This window comes from Camelina sativa, chromosome 5 (genome assembly GCF_000633955.1).
Source record: "Camelina sativa cultivar DH55 chromosome 5, Cs, whole genome shotgun sequence".
Classification (NCBI taxonomy): Eukaryota; Viridiplantae; Streptophyta; class Magnoliopsida; order Brassicales; family Brassicaceae; genus Camelina; species Camelina sativa.
In genome coordinates, this window is record NC_025689.1 from 14,830,489 (window position 1) to 14,848,116 (window position 17,628).

Consider the following 17,628-nt stretch of genomic DNA (forward strand, 5'->3'; position numbering starts at 1 on the left):
CTGATGGTTTATCTTAGAATCATGTCGATTAAAAATGTCTTGATAGTGATATTTCTACGTTTTTAATATTTTGTCATCAAAATACTTATGTTCTGGAAAATTAAATAAAAAAGAGTAGGCTTATAAAACTGGATAAAGCCCACATAATTTCAAATTAGAGATAAAGTCCACAAAATTTATAAAAAATTATGCTGAGGTGGAGCTCTCTAATGAGAGAAAACTCTGCTATTATATATATGATTACTACTATATCTACATCGAGTCATACTCTTGCGTCATCATGTGATTATGGAGATATAAGGCTCATTTTTCATCCATACTGGTCCTGATTGGTGAAGACTTTTAAGACTTTAAAATCATTTAAAAGTCTTAAAAGCATTTTATTTACCAATCAAGCTTTAATGACTTTTTTTTAATTTTTTAAAGTTTCTACAGCCACTTTAATTTTTTTCTTCTTCATTTTTTTTTTTTAAACTTCAAAATGACGCTGTAAAACCAACAAGTTTCAAAAACTTTTTTTTCTTTCCCTATCATAATTAAAAACTCTATATAATTTTATATATATTTTTATACAAACCTTTTTTTATAGATTACTTATCAGTATTTTTTTCTCTTTCTTTTGATATCCACTTCTCTTCACAAATTTATTATTTTTATCATCACCTTTGTATTTTCTTATAATTTTGTTTTTAATAAAATTACAGTCACAGTTTTAAAAGTTTGTTTTTTAACAATCAGATTTTAACAGTTAAAGTATCTACAGTCAAAGTCTCTACAGCTAAATTTTTACAGTCAAACTATCTACAGCCACAAATAACAGTCGTTACCAATCGGGGCCACTATCAACTGAAACAAGTATGTGTACCATGTATACCAAATTTTTGAAATTGAACATGAGATACCAATATAAAACATTAAACTAAAGGAAAAAAAAAAAAGGAAACGACAGTAAAAACATTAAACACCACTAGTTTCATGAAAAAATGGATTATTCTTAGGTTCATGAGAAAATATATCCTTCTTCTTCTTGTCTAAGGTGATCCGAAGAACACGTTGAAACTGACCACTTTCTTCATCAACCTTGATAACATGGATTTTTCCGCTGATAAAGGACATAAAGTAAATATTGCCAGCAAAGTGGGGTGGATATTACTAGATACCGGGAGCACACATAATTTCATCAAAACCATTTTTCGCAAACCTCCATTGTTTCCATTCAACAACTTGAAATTATTTTCTCTGATGTTTAATTGGATGTCTCCTATTTTGTCTGTCGACTACTTTAAGTACTATCTTGTACTAGTTTATCACCACACATGATATGATATAATTGGGTTAAATATGAGCATCCAACTCAAAACTAATTGGTAGTTAGTGGATTGAACCTAACCCTTTATATATTATTTAGAGTTTTCTAACAATTCTACCACATTCTAAAACTAAACTCATCAGCTCTACCACATTTGCTAATTCCTTTTAAGAAATACCATAAGCATAACAAGAAATACTAAAATAGTCTTCATCATTTACTTCCTTTTATCAAAACAAAAATAAAGTTTTTTTTCATTTTGTTTTGCTGTTTTGTTTTTTCAACTTTCACATCTCTTTTTTCTTTCATTAATTGTCTCCACATCTCTAACGAAAACTTATCTCATTCTTCCTTATTTTTTCTTCATCTCTTTCTTCTTCCATTGATTATCTCACATCTCTCCAATTTCACAAAATCAAAACTCAAAAAACTTCTTTTTGTGTCTAATGTTTCCAACTTTTCTTTCTCAAAAATCTATCTTTGTTTCTCTTTTTTCTCTTCGTCGACTCTTTCAGAAGCTCACCTATGTTTTTTCCCTTGGCATTCACTATTGCCACACACCAGGTTGTCTACTATTAATCTTGTGATGGACAAGTTAATTTACAAAACAATAATTTATATATTCGATAGACTAGTTTTACACTTCTCCAAAACCTCCACTTGTCCACTATTAATCATGTCATATACTACATGATTTACGAAAAAACTCGTAGACAACATACTTGTTAAATGGACAAGTACTTTAAGCTAATCGGCAAGTTTGTACTCCTCAACTTGTCTTTGGGACAAACTTTGTCCACTTAATTAATTTTGTCCACAGACTTATGCTACTCCACCCACCAGATCTCTAAACCAAAAAAACGGTGCAAAAAACTCTACGTAGCCATCAGATAAATTAAATTTAATCTACAAAGTCTCTACTATGGGTCCCACTTGTCTGTCTAGTGGAAACAATTAATGCATATCCATGTTGCCAAAAAATCAAATATGTATATTAAATGAGATAATTGATTGACAAAAGAAACATCAAATCACAGCTCACAACTTCGAGGGCATTATTGTCCTCTTAAGTAGCCCTTATGGTATGGGAGAAAATGAGTTTAAACATGTGGTAGAATTGAAAATTTTGTTAGCAAATGTGGTATTTTTGGCTAAATACCCTATTATTTATGTCTCATCACATTTTTCAATGTGAGATTTTTCTTTACACGCCTCCTCGTAATAATGGCTCTTCTAGCCATTAATCTCGACAGAATCCATCACGCTCCCTCCTCGAGGTAATGCTCTTTTATTATAGGTATCTCGATGGAATTGAGCCTTTCTTTAGACCTTTAATTAATGGGGTGATCGGACCTCTTCCTTGGCCGGATTAATTAATGGGCCAGCGTGTGTAGGTTCTGATGCCATGTTAAATTTGGGTTTAATATGGGCTTCCAACTCAAAACCATTTGACAATGAGTGGATTGATCCTAACCTTTTATATATTATTTAAGTCACATCACATCTTTCAATGTGAGATTTTTCTCCACGTGATACATTTGGCTTTATCCTCTCAAAACCATGTCCCAAGTATGTGACACTTTTATCACATTCAAAGCTCTTGTTGAGAATCACCTTCAACAAAAGAATTGGAACATTATATTATGACAACGATAGAGAGTTTGTTGCGCGTAAACCATTTATGTCTAGTGTTAGCATCTTTCATCCCATTTCTCCACCACACGTCGGAGCACAATGAAATCATAATTGAAGCTCTGCCACATCGTCAAAACATGAATATCCCTCTGATCCTCACACATGTCAGAATTGTGAGAATTACAAAAGAACAAGAGAGAGAGATCGAGAGAGAGAGTGAAAGAGATTGGACAAAGAATGAGAGAGAGGTGGCGAGATTTAGAATAGAGGAGAATGAGCAATTCTCATTCCTTGAATAAAGTTAACCTAGGTACAAGGTATTTATAAGGATACAATTAGGTTAACAAAAATAAATAAAGTTAAGATAGGTACAAGGTATTTATAAGGATACAACTAGGTTAACAAAAATAAAACAAAGTTAACCTAGGTACAAGGTATTTATAAGGAAACAACTTAAGGCTTATAAAGCTTAAAAAAATAATAATATGTGTGTTCATTCTCACACTCCCCCTCAAGCTTAACCGTTTGGAAGATTGGCTAAGCTTGGAACAAATAAGAGAAACCCCTCACTAATGCAATATGAGTCTTTCACTTGCTGAAACCTTCTCTTACTCTCAAGGTCGTCACCGTTCAAAACCATACTAAGAGAAAAAGATTATGGAGTTCATAGTTTAGGGTATTGTTTCATCGCCTAGTCATGTCCATGAGTCCAAGTTTGGAGTGTATGTACTCGTAAACCTTGGGATTAGTTGCTTTGGTAAAAATGTCTGCCAATTGTTCAGAGCTCTCGGTGTAGCATGGTAAGATGACTCCTAGTTGGACTTGTTCTCTGACTTTGTGGTAATCCACTTCTAAATATTTTGTCCTCTCATGAAATACTGAGTTTGATGCAATATGAATGTTACAATGCATTGTGATCGGCTTTGGAGTTTCAATGCCAAGATCCTTTAAGAGAGCCTTGAGCCACATTAGCTCAGTTATGAGATTTCTCATTGACATGTACTCGGACTCAGCACGTGAGAGAGAGAGAGACCACCTTCTTTTTTTGACTCTTCCAAGTGACAAGGTTGCCTCCACTAAATGTACAATAGCCAGTGGTTGAGCGTCTCTCTCCATGATCTCCAGCATAATCCGCATCACAATATCCTACCAGCTCCACATTACCATTACATCCCATCCAAATGTCTTGTCATGGTGCTCTTTTGAAATATTTGGGTACTTTGCTCACCATTTCCCAATGATGTACCCTCGGATTTTGCAAATGTTGGCTTACCTAGTTCACAGCAAGCATATATCAGGTTGAATTATGGTAAGATAAATAAGCTTACCTACCAACCGTCGATATTGTTTTACATCTTCGAATGGAACATCCTTAAGCTCCCCCTTACGGCTAGTCTGGTAGTCTTCTTCCAGTTGTGTTGAAACTGGTTTTTGATCCTAGCTTACCTACTTCATTCAAAATATCAAGTGAGTACTTTCTTTGCGATAAAAAGAGTCGTTCCTTAGAACGGCAAACTTCTATCCCAAGAAAGTAATTTTGTTCTCCAAGATCTTTAATATCAAAAAAAGATTTAAGATAAGTTTTGGTATCTTGAATACCTACCTTATCATTCCCGAAGATGATAATATCATCAGCATATATGAGAATGACTACAATACCTCTTTGGCTTGGATAAGTGAATAGCGTGTGATCAGCTTCCGATATCCTAAGCCCTTTCTCCATTAACGTTGAGCTGAGTTTATGATACCAAGCTCTTTGTGATTGTTTCAACCTGTAGATTGCTTCCATAAGCTTAAACACCTTTTTGGGTCCAATAGTGTCTTCAAGTCCCGGTGGTGGCCTCATATAGACCTCATCTTCTAGTTCTCCTTGTAGAAATGAATTATTAACATCCATCTAACACAATTCCCAAGAAAGATTAGTAGCCAATGAAAGAACTATCTTTACCATGTGAAGCTTTCAACCGGTGCAAATGTGTCAAGGTAGTCTTCTCCATAGGTCTGAGTGAATCGTCTTACTACTAGCCAGGCTTTATAGCATTCTATCCCCCCATCACTCATGTACTATATAGTGATTATCCACCGAGATGTCATGATTTTCTTTCCTTTAGGGAGATCAGCTTCGTCCCATGTGAGATTATGTACAATTGCATTAGTCTCGTCCCCAACTGCAACTCGCCAAACTTTATGTTCCCTAGCTTCATCATAGTTTTTTGGAATCCAATGTTGATCAATTTGAGTAAGAAAGACTTGATGCTCCATGGGAAAATGTGCAAGAGTGCATACGACTTGTATGGGGTGAGAAACCGCCTGACTGTTGTAGTGGACCCGAGTCTTTTTCTCAGTTGGGCACCGTAATACGTGGACATCAACTATTTCTATTTTAGTCACCGGATAATTTATTTGACACTGGGGATTAAAAGTATTTGATGGATCAATTTGATATTGGCCAAAAGAGTTATTTACATATTTAAATAAAGAAGCTTCTGTGATACGTTTTTGAGGAAATACGTTTACATCTCCTAATGGAATTAGTCCTTCAATGAGAAATGGTCATTTTCCAGTTATTGACTTTCAGAATTGTTAGAGTTAATAATTTGAACTATCAAAGCGTTAATATTGAAGGTACGAAAATAAGACGTTATACCGATTTGTACCAGTGTTATAGAATATCGTATTGGGAATATGCTAAAAACACTGGAGCAGCTTTCACTTTTGGAGGACCAGGTGAAAGTTGTGGTATTTGAAGATTTATGAGTCTAATATATGTATCGATCAAAACTATATAAAAAATAAAAATAGATTAAACTATAAATTTATTGTGTTTGAAAAATATTTTAGATATTCAAAAATATATATTTAAGGACGAATGTAACAAAAAAATTTAAGTTGTAATATCAAAACACAAAAAGATTCAACCAAATTACATTATAAAAATTGATGTTACCAATCGAAAAATCATTCAACAAAGCTTAAATTAATAATCTACATGAGAATGTGGTCCTTAATCCAAAATGTAAAACAATTACATGATAAAAATATATTTATATAGAACGGAAAATGCATTTGTATTTCATGATGTAAGAGCATTTGCAGTGGTGAGAGACTCTTACAGTCCCTCAAATATAATATTAGTTATTTATTAAAAATTTAAAAGAAAAATAAAATCTTAAACCAATAATATATTGTCATGTGTATAGGTAGTCTCTCGTGAGGTTCTCAAAAGTTCTTATTTAAGAATCGATTCTGACTTCTTTCCTACCATTTTTTTTTTTAATTGGTGAGAATTCTTTTGAGAACCTACCAGCCCTAATCACCTCTTATGTGGAAAATGGACAATATCAGTTATTGCCTTCAAATGTTTTAATGCATGTGAAAGTTATGATTCAAACAATTATTAAGTTCAGTTATGCTTTCATAACAAAGAAAATATGCTGCCTAACTCATGTTTTTATGCACGTCTTGAAAGGATCTTCAAAAAGAAATAATATGCTGCTTGTTATTACCTTAAGGTTGATTGCTTTCGACAAGAAAAACATACAGTATAATCTCTATAAATAATGTTGGGACCAAGGTATTTTATTAATTTTATAGTGTAAATTAATAATTATTAATTTATAGATATATTTTTAATAATTTAAATTTTTAAAAATTTGAATTAAGACAATTTTAGCAAAATAATATTAGACTTTCGGATTTGTAATATATAGAAAACATTATTAACAATAAATTACAAATACAATAGACAAATTCACTTATACATATAATACACATAAATTCAAATTTATGAATAATAATATCAATTGTTGTATTTTAATAGTCAATCAAACAACAAAAATGTAAATGATGGATATCTAGAAATTTAAAACTTTTAAAAAAAATTAGCTGTTTTTGTGACATGTTACAGAATATTTTATATCATTATAGCTTGAAAATACAACTTAACAATTGTTTTATAGATATGAGCTTTAAGAGAAACATATATTATTATATCAGTATATATATATATATATATATATATATATATATATATATATATATATGTATATTTACATGGACTTTTGCGGTCACTGGTTCTAGCCCAGAAATTACTTCCCTCCTAGCTAGTGTTTGGAGGGTTTGTTGCCCTCCTAAAATTCAACATTTTATGTGGCAGGTTTTCTCTTTATGTATTTCGGTTTCGGCAAATTTGGGACGACGTGGTATTGCTTGTGATTTAGGATGTGTACAGTGTGGTGCTGATGAGGAAACAATAAATCATGCAATTTTTGTTTGTCCTCCAGCCCGTCAGGTTTGGGCTCTAGTACACATGCCGGTGGGGCCAATTTCCTTCCCGACAGATTCAGTGTATGCAAATGTTGATCACTTTTTAGGGCAGCAGAATCCTGGGGCTCATGTTGCGGCTTTCCCTTAGCTTATGTAGTATATTTGGAAAGCAAGGAATGCACGCGTTTTTGAAAATATTGTGGAGCGGCCGGAGGATATTGTTATGGTAGCAGAGGGTGAAGCATCAGCGTGGCAGCAGGCTCAAGCAGAGGTCGATTTGGAGACCTATCCCACTATCCCCGTAGTTTCAGGACTACCGGTTAGGGTTGCTACTGCCTCCCTCCCTACGGTTTTTTCGGGATATCGTTGCTTTATAGATGACTCTTGGAAAGCAGGTGACACGTTTGCAGGCACTGGATGGTGTTGTACCTCGTTCCAGACTGCGTTGCCAATTATGGGAGCCATGAATTTCCGGTGAAGTCTATCTCCATTATATGATGAAGCTGAAGTGTTCCTTTGGGCGATGCGCCGCATGATCAGCCATGATTTCAGAGATGTGGCTTTCTATACAGACTGTTCAGATTTGGTGAAGATGGTGTCTTCTCCTTCAGACTGGCCAGCGTTCTCGGCGTACCTTGCCGACATCAAGATTGATAGGGAGAAATTTTCATCTTTCTCTTTATCTTTAGTTTCTAGAACTGCTAATGTAAGTGCAGATTCTTTGGCACGCTAAGCGCGTGCCTCTCCGCATAATGTTTTGTTTATAAACAATTTCTCACCCAATTGGTTCATTTGAGCTGATTTTTTTGTTGACAAAAAAAAATACATGATTATTAATTTATGATATTATTGGGACCATATTTTATATGGAAATTTCAAACAATTTATTATCTTATTATCTTATCGTATTTTGTTATCTTTTATACTGGTCCGACTTGAGACTAACAAAATTTATTAATTTACAGTATTTATTAATTTATAGAGGTTTTACTGTACTTCCAATCTTATAGGTGGAGAAACTTGTATAACATGCTCGATCAAATGAAACAAGTGTAATGGATTCAGGGCATTCAATTATAGTTTTAAAATGATCATTGGATTCCATGCTTAGTCCTGAGAGTCCTATTATTAAGTAACCAAAATTTTTTATGGAAGCGCTACTATGTGTCATCTCTATCATATTGTCTCACCAAATTGAATGTCACGTATTTCAAATAGATTGTTCAGAATTAAGTTTGATGGTTCAAAAGTTAATTCATTATTAAATCTACTAAATAAATCTATTTTATTTTCAGATAAATTTGTTTTGTTCCCCTATTCCCTTCATTGCACATCAGTTTATTGTTTGGCTACATTGCTAAAGTTCAAAATTTTTCCAAACAAAATGTTCCTCCGATTATCATCTAAATTTGGGTTTGATATATTTTTGTGCTTCACAAAAAAAAGTTTAGGTTTATACGTTTTTCTTTCTTACATTCAAAATTATATAAATTACTCCAGAAAATATATGAATATATAAAGTTGTGTTTTTAAGTTTATATTCGTCACAAAATTCTTAGAAATGATTCATATTAATAATAGAGGGGGGGGGGATTCGTATATATTTTAGAGGTATATAAGTATATAATAAAATTAAAACCTAAAAACTAAAATTACCCATCTTTCTTTTTCTTCTACATATAAATGAATATATTCGCCTTTGTCTTTCTCGTTTACGATTAGCGGATTAGGAGAATATAAATTGACAAATCAACCATTTTGACTAAGCAACTCTAAATCCACATGGTCATAACCTTTTACTGGAACTAGATTCTCTCCATGACATCTTACTGAATTTTAGATGAAAGATATTTTTTAAGGAACAAATTACTAAATTATATCATCAAAATCAAAGAAAATAAAAAAATGAAGAAATTAAAATTAAATGCATAGAAATGCCACTAACCATCCACTTCTATGGCTATTTCCGCGAATCAATGCAAAGTCATTCATTTATTCCCAACTTGCCCCATATGTTTTTTCTTTTTCTTAATGACAGATTCTTCTCTTTTTTTTTTTATTTTAATCCAAAACCAAAAAACCAAAAACAAAAAAAAAATTAACCTTTAGATTTCTCTCATTTCTTCATCTTCCTCACCACAAAAACCCATTTTAATGGCGGACGTTAAAAACCCTAAAAATCATAATCATCATCATCTTCATGCTCTCCTGATCCCATATCCGTTTCAAGGACATGTAAACCCGTTTGTACAGTTAGCCATCAAGCTAGCGTCACAAGGGATCACCGTCACATTCGTCAACACTCATTACATCCACCACCAGATCACAAACGGCTCCGATGGAGATATTTTCGCCGGAGTTAGGTCCGAGTCTGGCCTTGACATAAGGTACGCGACGGTTTCCGATGGTTTACCGGTGGGGTTTGACCGGTCCTTGAACCATGACACGTACCAGTCGTCTCTGTTGCACGTATTCTACGCGCATGTGGAAGAGCTTGTGGCGAGTCTTGTCGGAGGAGACGGCGGTGTGAATGTGATGATCGCCGACACGTTCTTTGTGTGGCCGTCGGTGGTTGCGAGGAAGTTTGGTTTGGTTTGTGTCTCGTTTTGGACCGAAGCTGCTTTAGTTTTCTCGCTTTATTACCATTTGGATCTGCTTCGGATTCATGGCCATTTTGGTGCTCAAGGTAATTTACTAGTAATTATCATCTTCTTTGATATTAGATTTTTTTTTGTTTACCTCATTTAATTGTTACCTATTCTGTTTCATTGATAGTAACGGTAGATCTTTCAAATTTCACGAAAACATGTTTTTTTTGGGTCTTGGTCAACGTCTATAGTTAAATTGAAATGCAAGATAGATTTTGAAAAAAAAAAAAATTATAATTGGTGAGCATTTCTTTGCATGTTTACCGATCTAGTGACTATTCGAATATTCTATTATTATTGGTGATTACTTTATCATTTAGACAGCTTGTAACTTTTTCTTTCTTTTTTTGGTTTATGATTCTTCTTACTATAGGTTTTCTAAAACATTTTAGTGTTTTAACCCCAAAAAAATTTTTTTTATAAAAAAAGTTATTTTGTTGACTAAAAAAAAACTATGAAAGATAATTTATACACATTAATTACAACCTGACAATGACATTTTTTATCAGTTAGGTCAATGAATTTTTTTTTTTTCACGTAAATAATTTTATGCTTGATTAAAATCTAACCCTCAACTCAAATGACACCACACTATTGTACCAAATATTTCATGAAACTATATATTAATCGCTTTGATACCAAAAAAAAGTAAATTAAACCTTCTCTTTTTCAAACAATTTTACTACCATAATCATTTAAATTTTTTCCAAAAATCCAATGAAGTTATTTATTTAGAATACTCCTTTTTTTGGTGAATTATTTAAAATACTCCTGATAAAAAGCGTTACGATTTGCCGACCAAAAAGGAAAATCAAAAACAAACAAAAATCAGTAATCCTAACGATATAAATATGGTGAAAATAATAAAAGCCAGTAGGGACTTAACATAAAGCGTAGGGACTTTACTTTTGTCATGTAATGATGCATGTGAATTAATGTCAGGGGGTCCATATTATTAATTTACCACCTTTGATTTATTCCTTTTTCAAATTTACCAAACTCGTCCTATATTTTCTTAATTATCTAAATCTACCCCGTAACTATTTTTCCTGACCCAGAAACCCGCGACGATCTGATAAACTACATTCCCGGAGTCGCCGCGATAAACCCAAAAGACACGGCGTCGTATCTTCAAGAAACAGATACTTCTTCAGTAGTTCATCAAATCATCTTCAAAGCATTCGAAGACGTGAAAAAAGTCGACTTTGTACTCTGTAACACGATACAACAATTCGAAGACAAAACAATCAAAGCACTCAACTCAAAGATCCCATTTTACGCAGTCGGACCAATCATCCCGTTCAATCTTCAGTCCGGTTCTTCAGTCACAACATCACTCTGGTCTGAATCAGACTGTACACAATGGCTCAACACTAAACCAAAAAGCTCAGTCCTTTACGTCTCATTCGGTAGCTACGCCCACGTAACTAAGAAGGATCTCGTCGAGATAGCTCACGGGATATTACAGAGCAAAGTCAATTTCGTTTGGGTGGTTCGACCAGACATTGTTAGTTCAGACGAGACAAACCCATTACCGGAAGGTTTCGAGACAGAAGCTGGAGACCGTGGGATTGTGATACCATGGTGTTGTCAGATGACGGTTCTGTCACATGAGAGTGTTGGTGGGTTTTTAACACATTGTGGTTGGAACTCGATACTGGAGACGATTTGGTGTGAGGTTCCTGTGTTGTGTTTCCCGTTGTTGACTGATCAGGTTACGAATAGGAAGCTTGTGGTTGATGATTGGGAGATTGGGATCAATCTTTGTGAAGATCGGAGTGATTTTGGGAGAGATGAAGTTGGGAGGAATATTAACCGTTTGATGTGTGGAGTTTCTAAGGACAAGATCGGACGGGTGAAAATGAGTTTGGAAGGTGCGGTGAGAAACAGTGGATCATCGTCTGAGATGAACTTGGGTTTGTTTATTGATGGTCTTATGGCTAAGGTTGGTTTATCTAATGGGAAAGCTTAATTTCTTTTTTTTTTTTATGGAACTTTGTCAAATTTTGTTTCGATCTTATAATACGCTTTATAATATTCACTTGTGGTCAAAAAATCTACTCTGAAAAAAATGTTAATCCAAACAAATTATTTGGTTTTAGTATTTGTAAATGTAGTATGATATTAGAATTGTTCATTGTGAATATAAAAAAAAGAAAAAAAGCATAAATACGAAAACATAAATACAATAAAGAGTGATAAGTATTATGCCCTGTTTTAGAAATTGCTAGGTGCTAGTCAGACGGTCGGGGTGGAACTAGCACCTAGCGAGAAAATCGGAGATTAAACAGGGATTGATCGGATATTAGTTTTAAGGTTATTTTATTAAATTAATAACAAAATAAAAATATATAGTATTAAATATATGTATAATTCTGTTTATGTTAAAACAAAAATATCAAATAAAGTAAAAACTATAGTATTGTCTTTAAAATTACGATAAACACATAAAACGTAATTTTAAAAGAAAATTTATGATTTTCACTAAAAAATTGTACATTAGTTATTGTAAAATATCATAAACTCTTAATTTAACATCTAAATAACAAAAAAATACATATTTGATTTATATTTGGCTCTAAAAATAATTATTATATACAAAATTAAACAGTAAATAATCGGATTAGACGAATTATAATCAAAATAGATAGATATAATTGGATAGTCGATGCTAGGCGTGGATTAGTGTCGTGCCTAGACTTATGGAGGCTTACGGCAGATTTTTATCTATGTAAAAAAAAATTAGTACTAGTTTATTTTATTTTATTTAAGCATGTTTCTTATTTTATATTATATAATTATCATTAGAAATTTTATTACATTTCTTTTTAAAAATAGACTAAAATTTTTTTTATTATATTTCTTTGTGTCTGGAACATTAATTTCAGACAACATCCTTATAGCACACGAGATGGTGCATGCTCTTCGGACTCATGTTAAGTTCAACACTGAGTATGTTGCTATTAAGACAGATATGTCCAAGGCATATGACAGAGTAGATGAGACTTTCTCGAGCAACTCCTTCTTCGTATGAGATTCCATAGTCAGTGAGTACAATGGATAATGTTGTGTGTAAGATATGTGAGTTACTCGGTGCTAATCAATGGTAGTGCTTTTGGATTTGTTAAACCGGAGAAGGGGATCAGACAAGGGGATCCATTATCGCCCTTCTTGTTTATACTCTGCGCAGAGGCTCTGATTCATGTAATGGAACAGAGGAAGGCACAAGGGAAATTAACTGGTTTCAGATTTAATGAAGTATGCCCGAATATCCAGTATTTATTATTTGCTGATGATAGCCTGCTCATCTGTAGAGCAACAAAGGAAGAATGTGAGGAGATTCTGACTTGTTTACACCTGTATGGTAAGGCATCTGGCCAGAAGATTAATTTTGAAAAGTCTGCAATTACTTTCGGTAGCAAGACACCAGACACAGTGAAAGTATTAGTCAAACAGACCTTGGGGATCTCAGCGGAGGGTGGAGCGGGTTCTTATCTGGGCTTGCCAGAGTGTTTTAGTGGTTCAAAGCAAGCCTTCTTAGCTTTTATTGGAGATAAACTCAAGAAGAGATTACATGGATGGTATACTAAATCTTTGTCCTTAGGTGGTAAAGAGGTATTACTATGTCTATTGTCATGGTGTTGCCGGTCTATACTATGTCATGCTTTAGGTTAAGCAAACATTTATGTTGGAAGATCACAAGTGCCATGTGTGAGTTTTGGTGGAGTAAGTGTCAGGGGAAGAGAAAGATAGCTTGAGTTGCTTGGTCTAACATGTGTATGTCCAAGGCTGAGGGCGGTATGGGTTTTAAGAATTTGGGAGATTTCAACCAGGCTTTGCTTGCTAAACAGGCGTGGCGAATCCTGAATAATCCGGAGTCTTTGGTGTCTCGTTTCTATAAGAGTAGATACTTCCGGAGATCGTCAAATTTGGAGTGTGGTTTGGGGTCGAGACCGTCCTATGCATGGAGGAGCATTTTACATGGCCGAAACTTATTGAAGCAGGGATTAATGAAGACAATTGGGAATGGTCTGGACACTTATGTTTGGAAAGAGAAGTGGTTGTTTGAGAAACATCCTAGAGCTCCCTATTGGCTACAAACCTTCTTTGACATGAATTTGCGGGTTGCTGATTTGAGAGCCTCAGTTGATGGTCAGTGGGATACAGAAAAGATCCATGCTTTGTTTCCACCGGATGATGCTAAACAGATTCTAGCAATGGACATTGCGGAGACAAAGTTGGATCAGTACATATGGCCTTATACGCCATCTAGAGCTTATACGGTTAAGAGTGGCTATTGGTTGCTCAGAACATTGCCTACATTATATGAACCTCGTTCAGAGGATTGGGTAAAGACAACCGCGTTGAAAGCGAAGGTTTGGTCTGTGAAGACAGTGCCAAAAATTAAATCATTTTTTTGGAGGATTTTATATGGGGCTATTGCTGTATCTGAGAGGCTTGCCTCGAGAGGAATAATGCTGGATACAAGGTGTATGGTGTGTGGACATAATGAGGAGACTATCTGTCACATGATGTTTAGCTGTCTTGTAGCTCGTCAAGTTTATGCGGTTTCGAATGTTCCCCTGCCATCTGCTGGGTTCTCGGAGCATGATGTGGTGAAAAACTGGGAATTTTTGTTGAGTTTGATTCAGGACGAGGGACATCTGGAGGAGATTCGCAGGACAATTCCATGGCTGCTATGGGGTATATGGAAATGGCGAAATAATTTTGTCTTCCAAGGCAAGCAAATGGATATTCAAGAGCTGGTGAATATAGCTTATCAGGAATCATCACAATGAGTAGTAGCTCAAGCTATTGTTGGCTCTTGCGATAAATATTGGGAAGCAAACAAAACGATTATTGAGGTGAAGTGGAGAAGTCCAATGGTAGGGGTTGTTAAATGTAACATTGCTGCATCATGGAGAGATAACTTAACAGTGGTTGGTTGGGCGTAGATTGTCAGAGATAGTCAAAGTCAAGTATTGTATCATGCTAGGAGTGCGGTACAGGCTGCTGAAACGGGGATATTAGCGAACCTGCGGTGTTCCTTGTAGACTTTGGAGGCATTGCAGGTCTTAAATGTGACACGGGTGGAAGTGGATTGGATAATGCAGCAGCGGTTTCTGCAATTAGCAACCCGCGTGAGTGGCCGAGGTAAGCTTTCATACTGCAAGATATTCACACTGTTTTCTCGAGCTTTACCTACTGGGAATGTCACCAAGTGGCTGGATCAGCGAATCAGGTGGCAGTAGCTATTGCTAAAAGTGTCACAAGAGATGGCAGATTCCAATCATATTTTATCACTTGGAGGTCCATCTTGGTTGCATAATCAAGTGCGGTTTGATATGGGTCATTAGGATGTTTGGGTTTTGGCTCAATTCTATATGTTTCACTTGGAGAGACAGATTGACTTCAGTATCAAGTGTGGTTTGTTGTACTTTTGTTTCTTGGTTTCTCTATACTTTTATTGTTACTTAGTTTTCATCAGACGACAAAAAAATAATTAAGAAACATAATTAACAAACAAAACATTATATAATTCATCCCCACGTAGCGGGGGTAATACCTAGTTATTTATAATTGTTTGTCCACACTCCTATCCACGCCTGCACACTGCAGAGTGCAGCTGCTTTAGAAAATAAGCATTCTTGTTTTTTATTGCACTATTATTTACTTTTTATTTTATTTTTCTAGCAAGAGCAAGGAACTTAAATTTACAGAGAGTTCTTCAAAATTAATCAAATCTACCAATACGAGATATCTATTTTAAAATTTTTGAAGTATATTTTTGTATAATTTTTATGAATAGGATCAAAATTGAAATATATAAACTGATTCAATAATTCATATCCTTAATTATAATAATTTTTCTATATGATTATTCATCGATATCCTTTCTAATTTCTATCATTAACAATAAATATGATAATTAATAAAAATTTTAATATTCATCGAAATTCTGTTTATTTAATCCAAAATTATAATTTAAAACTAAAATTATTTAAAATCAAAATTACATGATATATATTAAAATTTAATAAAATTATTTATTCAATGTAATATTAGCATGTTCAAGAAAGCGCTAGACGATATCTGCGCGGTCAACCTAGACCACTTTCTTGAACACTTATATATACTTAGAATTCTTTCAAAGTCAATACTTAATTATTTAATAATTGATACTGTAAATCTTTGCAAATACAATAAAATAAAAAACAAAAAAATATCAATTATCTTACAATTGTATATAAAAATATATAAAATATTATCTCTTGGTCTACTACAGGTCAATACTCGTCTAATGTAAAAAATGAGCAAATTATCAAAAATATAATAATATTTCATTAATTTTGTTTGTGTTTTAACTTATTAATTATGACACCCAAGGGTGTTATTGTTGTGATCTGGAGGTGATATCATCAAGCCATTCTGATATAGTTGGACACACTCTTCTTCTTGAAGTAAAGCCTAAAGATGAACAACAATATCAGCAGCTGATGTCTTCTTCTGATGAAGCAATGTCATTTGATGGGTCGTCTATTCTCGATACACTCGAACGATATGATTGTTCTCGATTTTCAAGAAAGTGAAATTCGATATCTGAACTTGAAGGAGACTGTTTCTAAAGATTTGATGCACTTTCGCAAACGCCTCAGTGTTAGCTAAACGTTTCATCTATGACACTGTAATTGTCATGTAACTTCATACTATCTTTCCTTCTTCATGGAACTTGGGATTGGGGTTATTGCTTACAGTCCTCTAAGACAAGTTTTCTTCGCATCTGAACCCAAGCTTGTTGAGAACCTAGACAAGAATGACTTAGAAAGGCAAGTATATAGGCCTTGTTTGACTTGTTTGTTGTTGAGTCTTAGCTCAGCTGTGGAAACATAATCTATGTAGAGAACGAACATAGATAAGAGTAAGCTATATACCCTCGATGTTCTAAGATTTTCTATTTTCTTAAGACAATTATATTTTGCCTCTTATTAAAATTTCAGTTATCATTTTGTATATATTTTTTTACAATTAATTTAATTAAAGAAAAAAACAAAAACAATTGTACAAATGGTAATCAGACAGGTTGCGTTGTTTTGCAGACAATGTTAAAAACAAAAGAAAAAGTGACGCTATAATTTTTGATGTGAATTAAAGCGTCGATTTTCTAAATGTCGCAAAGAAATTTTACATCGTCCCATAATACGTCAATTATTAAAACGACTTCATACTATTATTAGAGTAAGTTTATTAATGATGTTAACCAAAACCTTGTTTTCAATTTGAAGTACGAGTAAAATATCGTTGGCGGACGTTACAAAAACTTTAAATGGTATTAAATTTTAACCCCAAATATTGCAAAGACAATCTTTACCAACTGTTTTCTTTGTTATAGTATTGTGTGTAGTTTTGCCAAAAACAAACGTTAGTCAAAATAACGACAAAAATCTACAAAAACATTGGTAAAGTCTACTAAAACTATTGTAAAATTTGAGCTAAGTTCTGCCCCAATAAAACAAAAAATCTCAATTTTTTTTTTTTTGTGTGAAGCAGAGGACTATTAATTAATATTTACAACCATCAGAAATTTTTGCGTATGCTGAATAGTTAAGCTAAAAGAATCAATATTAAGGTAATTTATAGAACCATCAATACTGGTCAAGTAATAATAATTAGAGAACTTTTTCAATACTGGTCAAGTAATATTTTTAAAGCATATTTAGTTAAGCCTATAATATTGGAAAACCTTAAGTCAATATGCTGAAAAATACATAT

The 17,628-nt window shown here is 33.7% G+C and overlaps 1 protein-coding gene across 1 annotated transcript; it reads left to right on the forward strand.

Annotated features, from left to right (window-relative positions):
* LOC104786920 (UDP-glycosyltransferase 86A2) lies at positions 9,252-11,895 on the forward strand. Its single transcript, XM_010512396.2, has 2 exons — positions 9,252-9,896; positions 10,917-11,895. Exons 1-2 carry the CDS (start codon positions 9,365-9,367, stop codon positions 11,828-11,830), a joined length of 1,446 nt encoding a protein of 481 aa, XP_010510698.1. The 5' UTR covers positions 9,252-9,364; the 3' UTR covers positions 11,831-11,895.